Here is an 11,803-nt window from a genome sequence, read left to right as displayed (position 1 = left end):
GAGCCCCACTACCACCACGTCGCGGCAGCCGGGGCCAGCGCCTGATGCGCCTTGTCGCCGCCGAGCGCCGGTGACGGGCGGGTGGGGTCGCCGACAGCCCTGTCGCGACGCGCCTGGCGGCCCCCTCCCGCGGGGAGCAGGCCGCGGCGGGCAGCCCGCGCTGCCGCCGGGGCGGGGCGGTTTTGCGGTCAGGCGCCATTTCGGGCGCCCGGCTGCGCGGGGAGGCCCGCGCCGTGCTGATGGCGGAAGTGGCTCGCGAGGGAGCGGCGGTGCGTCGCGCAGCGCGTAGCCGGGCGGACGGGGGGAGGCGGTAGCCGTCGCCGAGCGCGGCAGGAGGCGGCTGTCTGCCATGGCGGGCCGCGGCTCCGCGTCCTCGGAGCACCTGGAGCGGCTGCACGAGATCTTCCGGGGATTGCACGGAGACCTGCGGGGCGTCCCCGAGCGGCTGCGGGGCAGCGCGGCCGGTGAGGCGGGGGCGGGCGGCGGCCGCTCCTTGTTGCTTGGGGTAGGGCGTAGCGGTCGCGGGACGGTGCGCGGGGAGCGGGCTGCGGGCAGGGCTTTACCGGGAGGGGGGGCTCGGTCGCTAGGGAGCGGCCGCGGCGGGGCCTGGGGCTGCTTTCCCTCCTCCCTGCCGGGGGACAGCTGGCAGCCCAGGGGGGCTTCCCGGCGGGCGGCCTCTCGTGTAGCTGGGGCTTGCTGTAGGGCCGTTGCAGGGAGTTGGGGATCTTTCTCCATAGACAAACCTGTTTGTACAGCCGGGAGGGCAAAGTCTCTCTCTTAGAGAGAGACTTTGCCTGTGTGGGGGGAAGGAGTTTGCTAAGGCAATTGCAGGAATTTCGTGCCTCGCTTTCGGTAGACGCCTCCTTGGAGGGGGTGGGTGCCTGTGCTAGGTCTGCCTTCACTGTGCCTTATTTTTCAGTTGCTGCTATATTCTGGTAGCTTTGCTCTTGAGTATTAGGCCTGGTCATGCAAAGCCCTAAATATGCAAGTAGTGAGGCAGGCGTGTTGCTTTACTCCTCTGGAACAGCTCCTCTTGCCTGGCAAATTTCAACTCCGTAGCCAAGGACTGCTGTGCTGGGCTTTCAGCTTCAGCCCTGTCTCTGAGGAGGACTTGTTATTTGGATGTTATTTCATGGTGTTTCTAGGTGAACTGCCTAAACTGCAGTGCTTTGGGGTTTTTTTCTTTTCTTTTTTTTTTTGGTCATTGTTGGACTCTTGTTTAAGATCTCATCAGCAGGATTAAAAGCAGTTTTTATTATCACAACTGTCCACAACCATTTGTAGGCTTACTGGAGAAGATCTGCATTTTAAATGACTGTTTTAAAAGTCTGGTTTGTGTACTACCTACCCACAGACTAGAAAAAACTAGCAAGCTACACAAAGTTATATTAAAAGCAAAAGCTGATTTTATGGGTATTCTTTATACCATACTGTCATAGTTTAACCCCAGCTGGCAACTAAGCCCCACACAGCCGCTTGCTCACTCCCCACCAGTGGGATGGGGAGTAAAAGTGAGCAAACTCATGGGTTGAGATAAAGACAGTTTAATAGGGAAAGCAAAAGCCCTGTGCGCAAGCAAAGCAAAGCAAGGAATTTATTCACTACTTCCCATGGGCAGGCAGGTGTTCAGCCATCTCCAGGAAAGCAGGGCTCCATCACGTGTAATGGTTACTTGGGAAGACAAACACCATCACTCTGAACGTTCCCCCTTCCTTCTTCTTCCCCAGCTTTATATGCTGAGCCTGACGCCATATGGTATGGAATAGCCCTGTGGTCAGCTGGGGTCAGCTGTCCCGGCTGTGTCCCCTCCCAGCTTCTTGTGCACCCCCAGCCTACTAGCTGGTGGGGTGGGGTGAGAGGCAGAAGAGGCCTTGACTCTGTGCAAGCACTGCTCAGCAATAACGAAAACATCCCTGTATTGTCACCACTGTTTCCAGCACAAATCCAAAACATAGCCCCATACTAGCTACTGTGAAGAAAATTAACTCTATCCCAGCCAAAACCAGCACACATACCAGTGTGTAAAACACTCTGACAGAATACTTCTCTGTAGGACTTGGCATTGTGCTTCTAATTCAGTTCTTAATACTTGGCAGTATTCTGAGAACTAGAAAGGGAAGTGATCTGACAAGGAGAATTTTACCAATGTCACCGAATCTCTTTGATTAAATACTTCCTTTGTTTGAGAAACATGATACACAGTTATCACAAACTGCTGTAGCTCAGCTTGGGTTTTGTACCACAAGAACGGGTAGGGGCTGTCAGCCACATTCTGCGATAGTCTTGTCATTCTCCCAGAATGGATCAATTTTATGTGTTTAGGTGTAAAATCATAAAAATGGTTTGTTCAGAATATACCAGTCTGTGCTAGATAACACAGGCTATGAAAAGCTTAACATTCCATTTCTTACCTGGCTTTCCATTTAATAATGAGTTAAATTCAGGGTGACAGTCCTTGTCATCAGCATTTCCAGAAAGTTTGGTACAAGAAAGCTGTTCAAACCTGCAAATGACAACTTTCAAAGCTGACTTAATTTCACTAGCGGTCAACAAGAATAAAAAGCATAACAGAAGAAATACCCTTTTTTGGAGGAAATCCTTGTTTCCTTGTAGAAAGGAGAGTGGTTGGTTTCCTGGTGGAGTAAAGCTTTGTCAGGTCTTCATGGAACTGGGGTAGTCTTGAGCAGTGAATTCTGATCAATGGGCTTAAATGGAGTATTTACAGGCAGCAATTTTTGCAATGCTTGTAGATTTTTTTTCCCAACAGATTACAAATAATTACAAACTGATTTTTCAGACATGCTATGAAACTTTAATATGACAGTTCTATTCTTTAAATTTGTTGCTGCAAAAATCCTGGTAATATTTTTGGAAAGTATTTCCAAGAGTTTAAGGTAAGTCAGGAATTTGTCTGTCTGGTGGAGGCATTCCGCTCTCCTAATGTACTTTCTTTGCTTTTTGTACATATGGGGAGGGGAGTGTATCTTTTTATTTTTCAAGTTATCGGATCCTGAAAACTTCAGGAGGCAATAAAAGATACCTTGCATACCCTTTTAAGAGGATTGGCATACTCCCAAACTCAAGGGAAGACAGAATCTAGTCCTTGGGACATCTTTGAGGGGCAGAGGTTTAGAAATGCTGTTTCACTCTATATAAACAAGATAACAAATTCCTAGCTCTAGAAACAATTTTTTTTCCTTCCAAATGTGTAAGAAGGCATTTTAAACAGCCTGGATCAGTTTCAAATATACTTTCCTCTAAATTAGTTCAGTTAGTGGTACTTTTCAACTGAATCTATTTATAACTGATTGGAAATAAATCAGTTAAATGTTGATGAGCATGTGGGTAATGTTACTGTGGTTTAGGCACTTTTTAGTTTTACTGCATTTAAAAAGTTCTCTCAACGTACTTTGAGTCACAGTTTAATTCAGAGTGATATGAATTAAACTGCTCAGTGTATTCTGGCATTTCTGTTAGGCCAGACCCCGTATAATGCTTTCAAGACTCATTGCCTGTTTTCTTGCTGGCGTATAGACAAAAAGGTCTCAAGCCATTGCTACTTGACTTTTGGAAACTAGCATTTCTTTGGCTGCTCGTTTATAAGTGCAGTGTCGTCTTAATCTGCTTGGGGCACACAAAGAAGGTAAAATACTGCTTTTTTTGGTACTGCACCAGGTTTCAATTAGTTTGAGACAGCAGTTGTTTTAAGAGGGCACTACTTAAATCGGATTAGTGAAATAACCTGTATGAAACAAAATACTGATTTCTGAAGGCTGTTTTCCTGCAGTTCATGTCCATGATTTCACTTGCAACCCAGCTACGCAAATAATTGTGTCAGCACAAATGTACGTGGTGGCAAATCATGGAGGAAGTTGAAGAGAGTGTATTTAGGAACCTCATAAGTCAGCATTTCCTCCTGAATTAACTGGGATGTGAAACTGCATTTCCTGACACCAGCTAGTGTGTAATATGTTAACAGTCATCAGGTAGCTTAGTCTGTAATAATTCTGTGTGCTACTTGAGAAGATAGCTTCTTGTTCGATGATGGGTTTTAATTCTGTCTTAAGTTCTCTAGAGTTCAAATTCTGGGGCTTAATATGAATTTGAACTGAAAGGGAAAGGCTACAGCTTAGGCATGTTGTGTCTATGAGAGGAGCTATGTAAAAATGTTTTGATCACTTCAAATTTTTTTCCTATTCTCTGTTGAGAGCTCGGTGGTTTAAAAACTTCTTTCGCAGAGGACCATATTTACAAAAAGGTATTACCAAGTCAGTGTTTTACTGCGATGTTTTCATAATGTTATATTTAATTCTGTCTTTAAGTCAAATTAGACAAGTTTTACCAAGAGGACTGTCTGCATTTTTTTGCTACCCAAAATTTTATTTAAGACTGAGTTGTTATCTCCTGAGAGGTGAATTAGGCTAGTGCATATGTATCAGACTTCTGACAGAATTTGGTTTCATTCGGCAGTTCTCTACAAGAGTCCTCTGGTGGTCATCTTCAGTGCTTTTGCAAAAGCTTATGAAACATTTTTTTTTTTTTTGCTCCATTCAGGTAATGGGAGTTTCAGAATTCTACTTTCATTGATCGTGGATATTAGAGAGATATGATAGTTTTTTAACACATGCAAAATACACGTCTTAAGGTTTTGTTTAAAAATAGAATAACAGCGGTGAAACCCATTCTTTGGCCTCCAAAGCCCTAGATACAAGGACCTTAGCAAATGACTGTCTCAAACAAGTAACATGTCTAGTTTTGTTGGCTGATTCAAACAAGTGATGTCATGCCAGAAGAGGGAAGCATTTGGGCATTAATCTGTGAACCTGAGGTGATATCTTGATGGCATCTTTATTCTCCGAGTACTCTGGAATGCTTACCTGTTTACCTCATTACTTTATGACCATGAGAATGCGGAGTGCCCTATATGCCAGGAACTTCAGGGCTCACTTGGAAATGTAGATTGACTTGGTGTTCTGTTCAGATCCAAATTATAGTTTCAGCCTTCACTAATCTTGCCAAATGTGTGCAAAAAATCAGAAACATTTAGGAGCTGTTTAGCAACATGTCCTCTTTGTTATCCTTCCATGTTAAATGTTTTTCAGCACGCAATTCTGTCAGTGGAGATTGGAGGATAATAGGTCAGAAAAATGTTTCAGGTTTGAAAAATGACTTCTTTCATCTACCAGAGGTAGTGGCCAGCATTTGGAAAGGTGGTTTCTGCTCTCTCCCCCCACCTGCTTCTGATAAGTTGTCCTAAGAAACAGGCCATTCCTGTTTGAGGTAAATTTTGACCTGGCGTCTCTGTAATCAGCCATCTGTGGCAGCTTCCTTGTCTGTAATGGATTGAGTTCTGTTGTCATTTCTCTGCAGTTTCTGACATACTACTTTTTCTTCCACAGAGGAGAAGAAAAAACTAGTTCGAGAATTTGACGAGAAACAGCGTGAAGCAAATGAAACGGTAAACATAAGTCTAGGCTTGTGGCTTTTCTGACCAGTTGAAACATTGATGCCTTAAAAAGGACAGTACTTCCAAATTTTGCTCTCTTTATGGTTCCTATGCCAGCAGGCAAATGTTGTAATTTTTTAAGGTTTGAGTCATTGATCTGATAGATGTGTCTGTGTTTGTCAAGACTGTTGTATATATCTATATACATATATAGATATAGACAAATATTCTTATGTGCGTATTTTTTCTTTTGAGTGCTCGGTTTGGATATTGCCTTCCCTTTGTTGAACAAACAAGAGTGATAGAGGTGCAATTACAATTGCTAGAGATTGTAGAGAGGGCATGTAGAGAATCTTTTTTTTTTTCTTCTTCTTCTTCCTTTTTTTCCCTACTGTCTTTTTTCATGTTGGTCTTAACCCACCTGATCTTTCTACAATAGTCTGATGGTTAAATATCAGGAATCTTGAATATTTGAAACCTCTATTGTGTAGGCTTCCTGGACAGCAGGTGACATGGAACTGCACAAAAAACCCATGTGATTTGTCTTTTTAAGCAAGATATTATGGATTAAACTTTCTTGTCTTCTTAATGTGCTATTTGTTAGGAGGATTTTGAGTCACAGCCGAACATTCTTTTGAGATGCTTTATTCCTCTAACTTACTGGGTTTTATTGACATGTGTCTGTGTAGGTGATGTATGAGATGTAGAGTTCATGTTGTGAGAGAGCTCATATCGGTGGACAGCTTTAAGCATTGTGAATTTGTAACAACTGTCACCAAAAGTTAATGTGAAAATTCACGCATCTACAATCCCAGGGTTTACAAATCCTAACTCCAGTTGCTAGGCCCAGATGTTCAGAGTATGAATTTGGTGGCATGCCTACCTATGCAGTAGATCTCTGTTGCATAGATATGATGAGAAGCCGATACCCATCCTATAAATGCTTAAACAATATGAAAGTGAGAACTGCACATTTTGAAGTTATGTGGTGACGTTTCAGAAAATATCAAGTATTTAAGCTTGGCAATTAATTTTTTTTTTTTTCCCCTTTTCTTTTTCCTTGAGGCATTGTGTGTCTGAAAATCCATGTGGGCTGAACAGCATTAGGCAGAATGGTGTAACCGATACTAGATGAGGGGTATAGAGTTTGGGGTTAATCCCCCCTCCAATCACATAAAAACCTGTGAATTCCTTCATCTGGTGGTGAGTTTTGAGTACAGCTGCTAATAAGAGTAGATTCGGTGCTTTAAAAAATAAACACATTTTCTTTCGTTAAAGCTGCGGGAAATGGAGGAAGAACTGAAGTATGCTCCTCTGCCTTTCCGCAACCAAATGATGAGTAAAATCCGTGCATACAGAAGAGACCTCTCCATGTTCCAGAGAGAGATGAGAAGCACGGATTTGGGATTGGGCCCTGGAAGTCAAGGCGATATAAAATACGGAATCTTCTCCACAGAAAATGAACAGAGTGTGAGAATTAGATATAAATTTTATTTAACATTGCTGTGATTGTTTAAAAAAGAAAAAAATCCAGATGTATTGTTTACAGTGTTTCTACTTTAATCCACTTAGCTTCTGTGCTTGTATACTCCCTGTGTATCTTTCTGCATGTAACAGGAATATCTCAGGGAGGAGAAAGAACACCTGGAACTCAAAAGAGAGCTTTTCTGTTCTAAAACAAAGATATAAGTATAATCAAAATGGAAGTCCTTGAATACCATGCGGTTAGTAAGTTACACAACATCCTGTACTGAAATACTTTATTTAATCATTCCCCTACAGCATTGCAAACACAAAAGTGATGCTACTGACTGAGAAGAAAGATTAACTGATCTAGTTTTAGTCTCCAAGACTAGCAAAGTGTGTGAAGCGTGCACTGTATAGGTTCTTTGTTAGAATTCTCTTTTAAGCAATCTCAGTGTAAATAATTTCAAGAAAATATAAGAAGTCATCCTTTAGCACTTTGTTCACTATGGATGTGCTGCTACAGTGCAAGAAAGACACCAATTCCTTTGTTTACCAGATAGGCTTAGATATATTTGAGCTAGTGAAACTGAATCTGCTTATTATCTTCAAAGTGCTGTCAGCTGTATGGAAAGTTCATGGAGGTGGGCTTTTTGTTTGTCTGCCTTAGATAAGGAAGGTTTGAGGGAGGCTCTTTCCTTAGTATCTTGTTCTGCAGTAGCTTGGTAAATTTTTGCGTTTGGTTCCTCTAAAACCTGAGAGCAGGGTGGTAGATTAGACTTTCTGAAGCTTAAGAAAATACAATATTTTGAGCTACCTTTTGACCCCAAGGTCAGCAAGCATTTCTTATCCTCTGTCTGAGGCTACTGGCATGAAAAGAGGATCTTTGTTACTTAGCAGTCCATCTGTTAGTGCTCTTTGTTCCTAATCCTTTTGACTGTGTAAACTCTTAATGATCTCCCAGGCAACCAACTGTGAAGTCACAAATAAGACTGAATTTAGATAGGAATGGAAGGAAAAGTTAGCATCTGGAAAGCAAAGATACTATTTTCATGTAAATGTTTTTTGATGGAAAATTGTTGCAAAGACAGCTTTTTGTAACCGTTTTTAACTGTTTAGTTGTGTGTCGTTCTTTTTCAAGGTTTAACCAGATTTGGGCATAATCTTACAATGTGAACAACAACTCTTTCAAAATTAACTGGGCTACCTCGGTTAACATAAGCAGCATGTACAGCTAATACAAATGGATGGCCTATGGAGTTGACGTCCTAACTTTTTAATATGTCAGAAGCCTAATACCTCTCTCCTTGTGCTTAATAGTTAAGCATACGTTATTTTTCAGACTAATCTGCAGTCACAGAGGGTGCTGCTTCTCCAGGGAACGGACAGCCTGAACCGAGCCAGTCAGAGCATTGAGCGCTCGCACCGAATTGCTGCTGAAACAGATCAGATTGGCACCGATATAATTGAAGAACTTGGGGAGCAGCGGGAGCAACTGGAACGCACCAAGAGCAGAGTAAGCAGGGAAACTGTGGGCATTGTATTGAAGCAACCTGATGTTAGTTTACTGGGAACTGTATGCCAGTAATTATTCTCGGAGACCTCCCTAGGCATGGTAATCCAGTTGATGTTTCTACAGGCCAAATTCAGGCTGCTGCATTTCTATGCTGTGCTCATAAAAGGAAAAAAATTACTGTAGAAGGGCCCAAAGCACGATGGCCAAATGTCTGCTGCTGTGTCTATGCAAGATTGGCTATTAGACCTGTAAACCACTCATAAAAAAAATAGCATTACTGAAAAAATTACAGATTTAAAAAAATGCGAAGGAGTTGCCCACCACTAGATTACTAGTAAAGGTTTAGATTTGGGAGGCAGTTAGCAAGTTCTTCTAATGAAATGAAATTTAATAGAAGCTTAATTACTTAATTACTAACATTCCAATATTTGTAGGTTAGTTAAGGAGGGAGAAAGTGGTGTCAGATGAGATGCCTGTTCCTCATCCTTGGTCAAGAAGCTCTGCTTCTACTGTGGAAGCTTTAAGAAGTAGTTCATTTGTTTTGTGTACACACATACGCAAAACTGAGAATTCAGTTTTTGAAGTAACAAACTGATGGGATTTTCTGTCTGTACAGGAGATGCTGAGTGTAAAGCTTTCGGGCAAGTGACTTGCAGGAGGACGCTGAGTTTGGCACGCTCAGCCAAAACAAAAAGCATACCCCTTTTCTTGGGAGTTATTGCAACAAAGCCTGTAGCTTTTTCATTTTGGTACTTTTTCAATTTCAGTCAGAATTTTATTTGCTCTGCTCCCAAATTTGGGTTGGAGAGCAGGAAAGGAAATGTGATCTTAAGATTTGTAGGTATAGTTTTTGTGTGTTCTTTCTCTAATTAAAAATATTATAGTCCTTCAAGCATGTGAGCCTATCCGCAGTTGTTCATGAAGCTGTGACTTTTGTTGTGAGCCTTATAGGCATTGTATTGCTGAATTGTATTAAACACACATTCCGACTGGAAGCAGACTTTCTTCTTGCTTGGTCTTTCATAGCAAAGATTGGAAATCTCATATGCTTTGAATGGACTTGGTTGTTTTCTTCCCAACTTGGTCCAGCCAATCTCAGTGCAAAGTAACGTACCTACAGGGCCACTTTTGCATTGAGGGCAGTAGCTTAAACTACAGAGGAGTTGTGCAGGCAGGTGTCTGTGTGCTGATGGCGAGTGACCTGGCTTACCTTTCACTCCCCTGGAAGCTTTGGAAGTGGAATAGCGAAATCTTAGCTGGACACCTCCAGTGGCCGTACGTCATGAATCTTGACTCTGTGAGACAACAGCTTTTTAGTTGTCTGTAACCTCACTTAATTACGTGCTTCTTAGTAGCTGACTGAGAAATACTTGACAGTTCATTTCTGAGTGTTACAAAGCTGAAATGGATTATCTATTAACAGTTCAGAGCTCATATCCACTGGGTCACTTAGACCTGTCAGTGCAACATGGTTCTTTCTTTGCTGGAAATTGAGCAGCATTTCAAACTGTTCCAGATATGCACTGGGGAGCACATGTCAGTATCATTTTCTTCTGGTGTCAACAACTAGAGTAATGAAATGAAATTTAATGAAAGGAGCTAACACCAACTTTGTGGTATTTGTAGATTAGCTAAAGGGGCAGAAAGTGATCCTAAATTGCATATCTTTGTATGTATCTAAGCAAAAGTATACAAGGAAGTCTTATTTCCTCCTTAGAAAGAAGACAGTGCTTCCAGCTGGTATTGTGCATGGAGAACGATGTTGTCTCTGCATTTTGAGAATATACAGTTAGCCTTGGTCCCATTATTAATTGCAGCATTTCAACACCAGCTACTTCCAGGTGCATCTTTACAGAGTTGCTGTATACTTGTTCAACTGGCAAATAACTTCTCTTTCTTCTTAGTTGGTGAATACAAGTGAAAACTTGAGCAAGAGTCGCAAGATTCTTCGTTCTATGTCCAGGAGGTGAGTAGCGTGACTGACTTAGAGCAGCACTTGGCAGGTAATGTTGTTGCCTGCCTGTTTCACGCAAAAAAATAAAGAATAGTGTCAGCTGGAACTGCAGGGAGGTTTTAGGGCATGTGTAAACAGAATGTGTGCCCATGTGCAGATGCTAATTTGTGTTTTCTCCTCTCTGGTAATTACTTAAGGGAGCACAGGTGGTTGAACACTTCTGAATTTGTGCTGCTCAGTTAGGATAACAGGGGGTCTTTAACCATCCTGTATGATAAATGGTGGTGAGGGGAGGGATTTGGACATAAGCAAGTTACAATGAAGTGCTAGTGGTAACTTTAGATGCAACTCCTTGTTATTCAGCTTGGAAAAGGCTGTGCCATAAATCACTGCAGCATTAAGTGATTTAGATGTCTGATGACACAGACCAATCTGTTTAGCCCATAGTAATGCCCTAGAGTAGCTAGACTGTCATATGAGAAACTCTGAGCCTGACCATACACTATTTTGATGACTAAAGCCTTGGCTGCTTAAGTGTATTTATAGTTTCTTAACTATATGGTTTAATTATCCTTATAAACCAGTTCATGAAGTATATTTCCAGTAGGTACTTCAGGCCTAACAACCTTTCCTTTATATCTGTTGCTGAAGGAAGTTACGATAACTGTATAATTTTCAGTAGTAAAAGTACATTATTATTTTGAGATTTTATAGTTTTATTTCAACTGCATAGTTCCTAGTAAAAGCACTGCCACAAGGTGGGTTTTAGCACAGGAGTTCAACTGATGTTTTCCTCTTTGCTTAATCGAATGAGGAGGCACATAGAGAGCAGAATGATCTGCCTTATGTGGGGCTGGGGAAGAGGAACAGAACTGCTCCTGTTGAAGTATAAGATGTAAGCAGAATTCCCATGAACTGGGAAACATGAGTAGGAAACGATCCAGTTTGTCCCTTCCTGCGTGTTAAAAGCTATTCGAATAGCATGTTGTGGTCTAAGCTGAAACAGGGAGTATACTTATTGAGGGTATGATGGTGATTAAATTATCTAGAATCTGCTTTTATAACCAAGGAAAAAAAAGCATCTTGGATTTTTTTTACTTTTTAACTCTAGAGTAACCACGAATAAGTTGTTGCTGTCAATTATCATCATCCTGGAACTAGCCATCCTAGGAGGTGTGGTCTACTACAAGTTCTTTCGCAGCAGATGAATCTTCGTGAGTGAGATGAGCTTTTCCACCAATGAGGAACCGGATGGGATGTCTGATGTTCCCTTTGGATGTCTGAGGATTGAACTGTCTCATGAGACAGCATGTTCTACTGAAACTGTACTGATACTAGAAAGACAGAGAATGGGTGTAAAAGGAAAATGCAGAGACAGACTTGAACCACTGGTAAGATTAATAAGAAGGTAATAAATATTTTA

General features: G+C 41.9%; 1 protein-coding gene across 1 annotated transcript in view; it reads left to right on the top strand.

Annotated features, from left to right (window-relative positions):
* The first annotated feature begins 125 nt into the window (after window positions 1-125).
* Window positions 126-11,803, top strand: part of VTI1B (vesicle transport through interaction with t-SNAREs 1B) — a 12,032-nt gene continuing 354 nt past the window's right edge. Inside the window, exons 1-6 of the mRNA XM_075502973.1 lie at window positions 126-464; window positions 5,400-5,458; window positions 6,725-6,916; window positions 8,253-8,426; window positions 10,331-10,392; window positions 11,492-11,771. Coding sequence (XP_075359088.1) covers window positions 350-464; window positions 5,400-5,458; window positions 6,725-6,916; window positions 8,253-8,426; window positions 10,331-10,392; window positions 11,492-11,588 — 699 coding nt within the window. The 5' untranslated portion in view covers window positions 126-349 and the 3' untranslated portion in view covers window positions 11,589-11,771. The remainder of the gene's footprint in view (window positions 465-5,399; window positions 5,459-6,724; window positions 6,917-8,252; window positions 8,427-10,330; window positions 10,393-11,491; window positions 11,772-11,803) is intronic.

The sequence above is a fragment of the Mycteria americana genome, chromosome 5, assembly GCF_035582795.1.
Source record: "Mycteria americana isolate JAX WOST 10 ecotype Jacksonville Zoo and Gardens chromosome 5, USCA_MyAme_1.0, whole genome shotgun sequence".
Taxonomy (NCBI): Eukaryota; Metazoa; Chordata; class Aves; order Ciconiiformes; family Ciconiidae; genus Mycteria; species Mycteria americana.
Note: the sequence above shows the minus strand (reverse complement) of the source record. Positions and strands in the feature narration are given on the sequence as shown.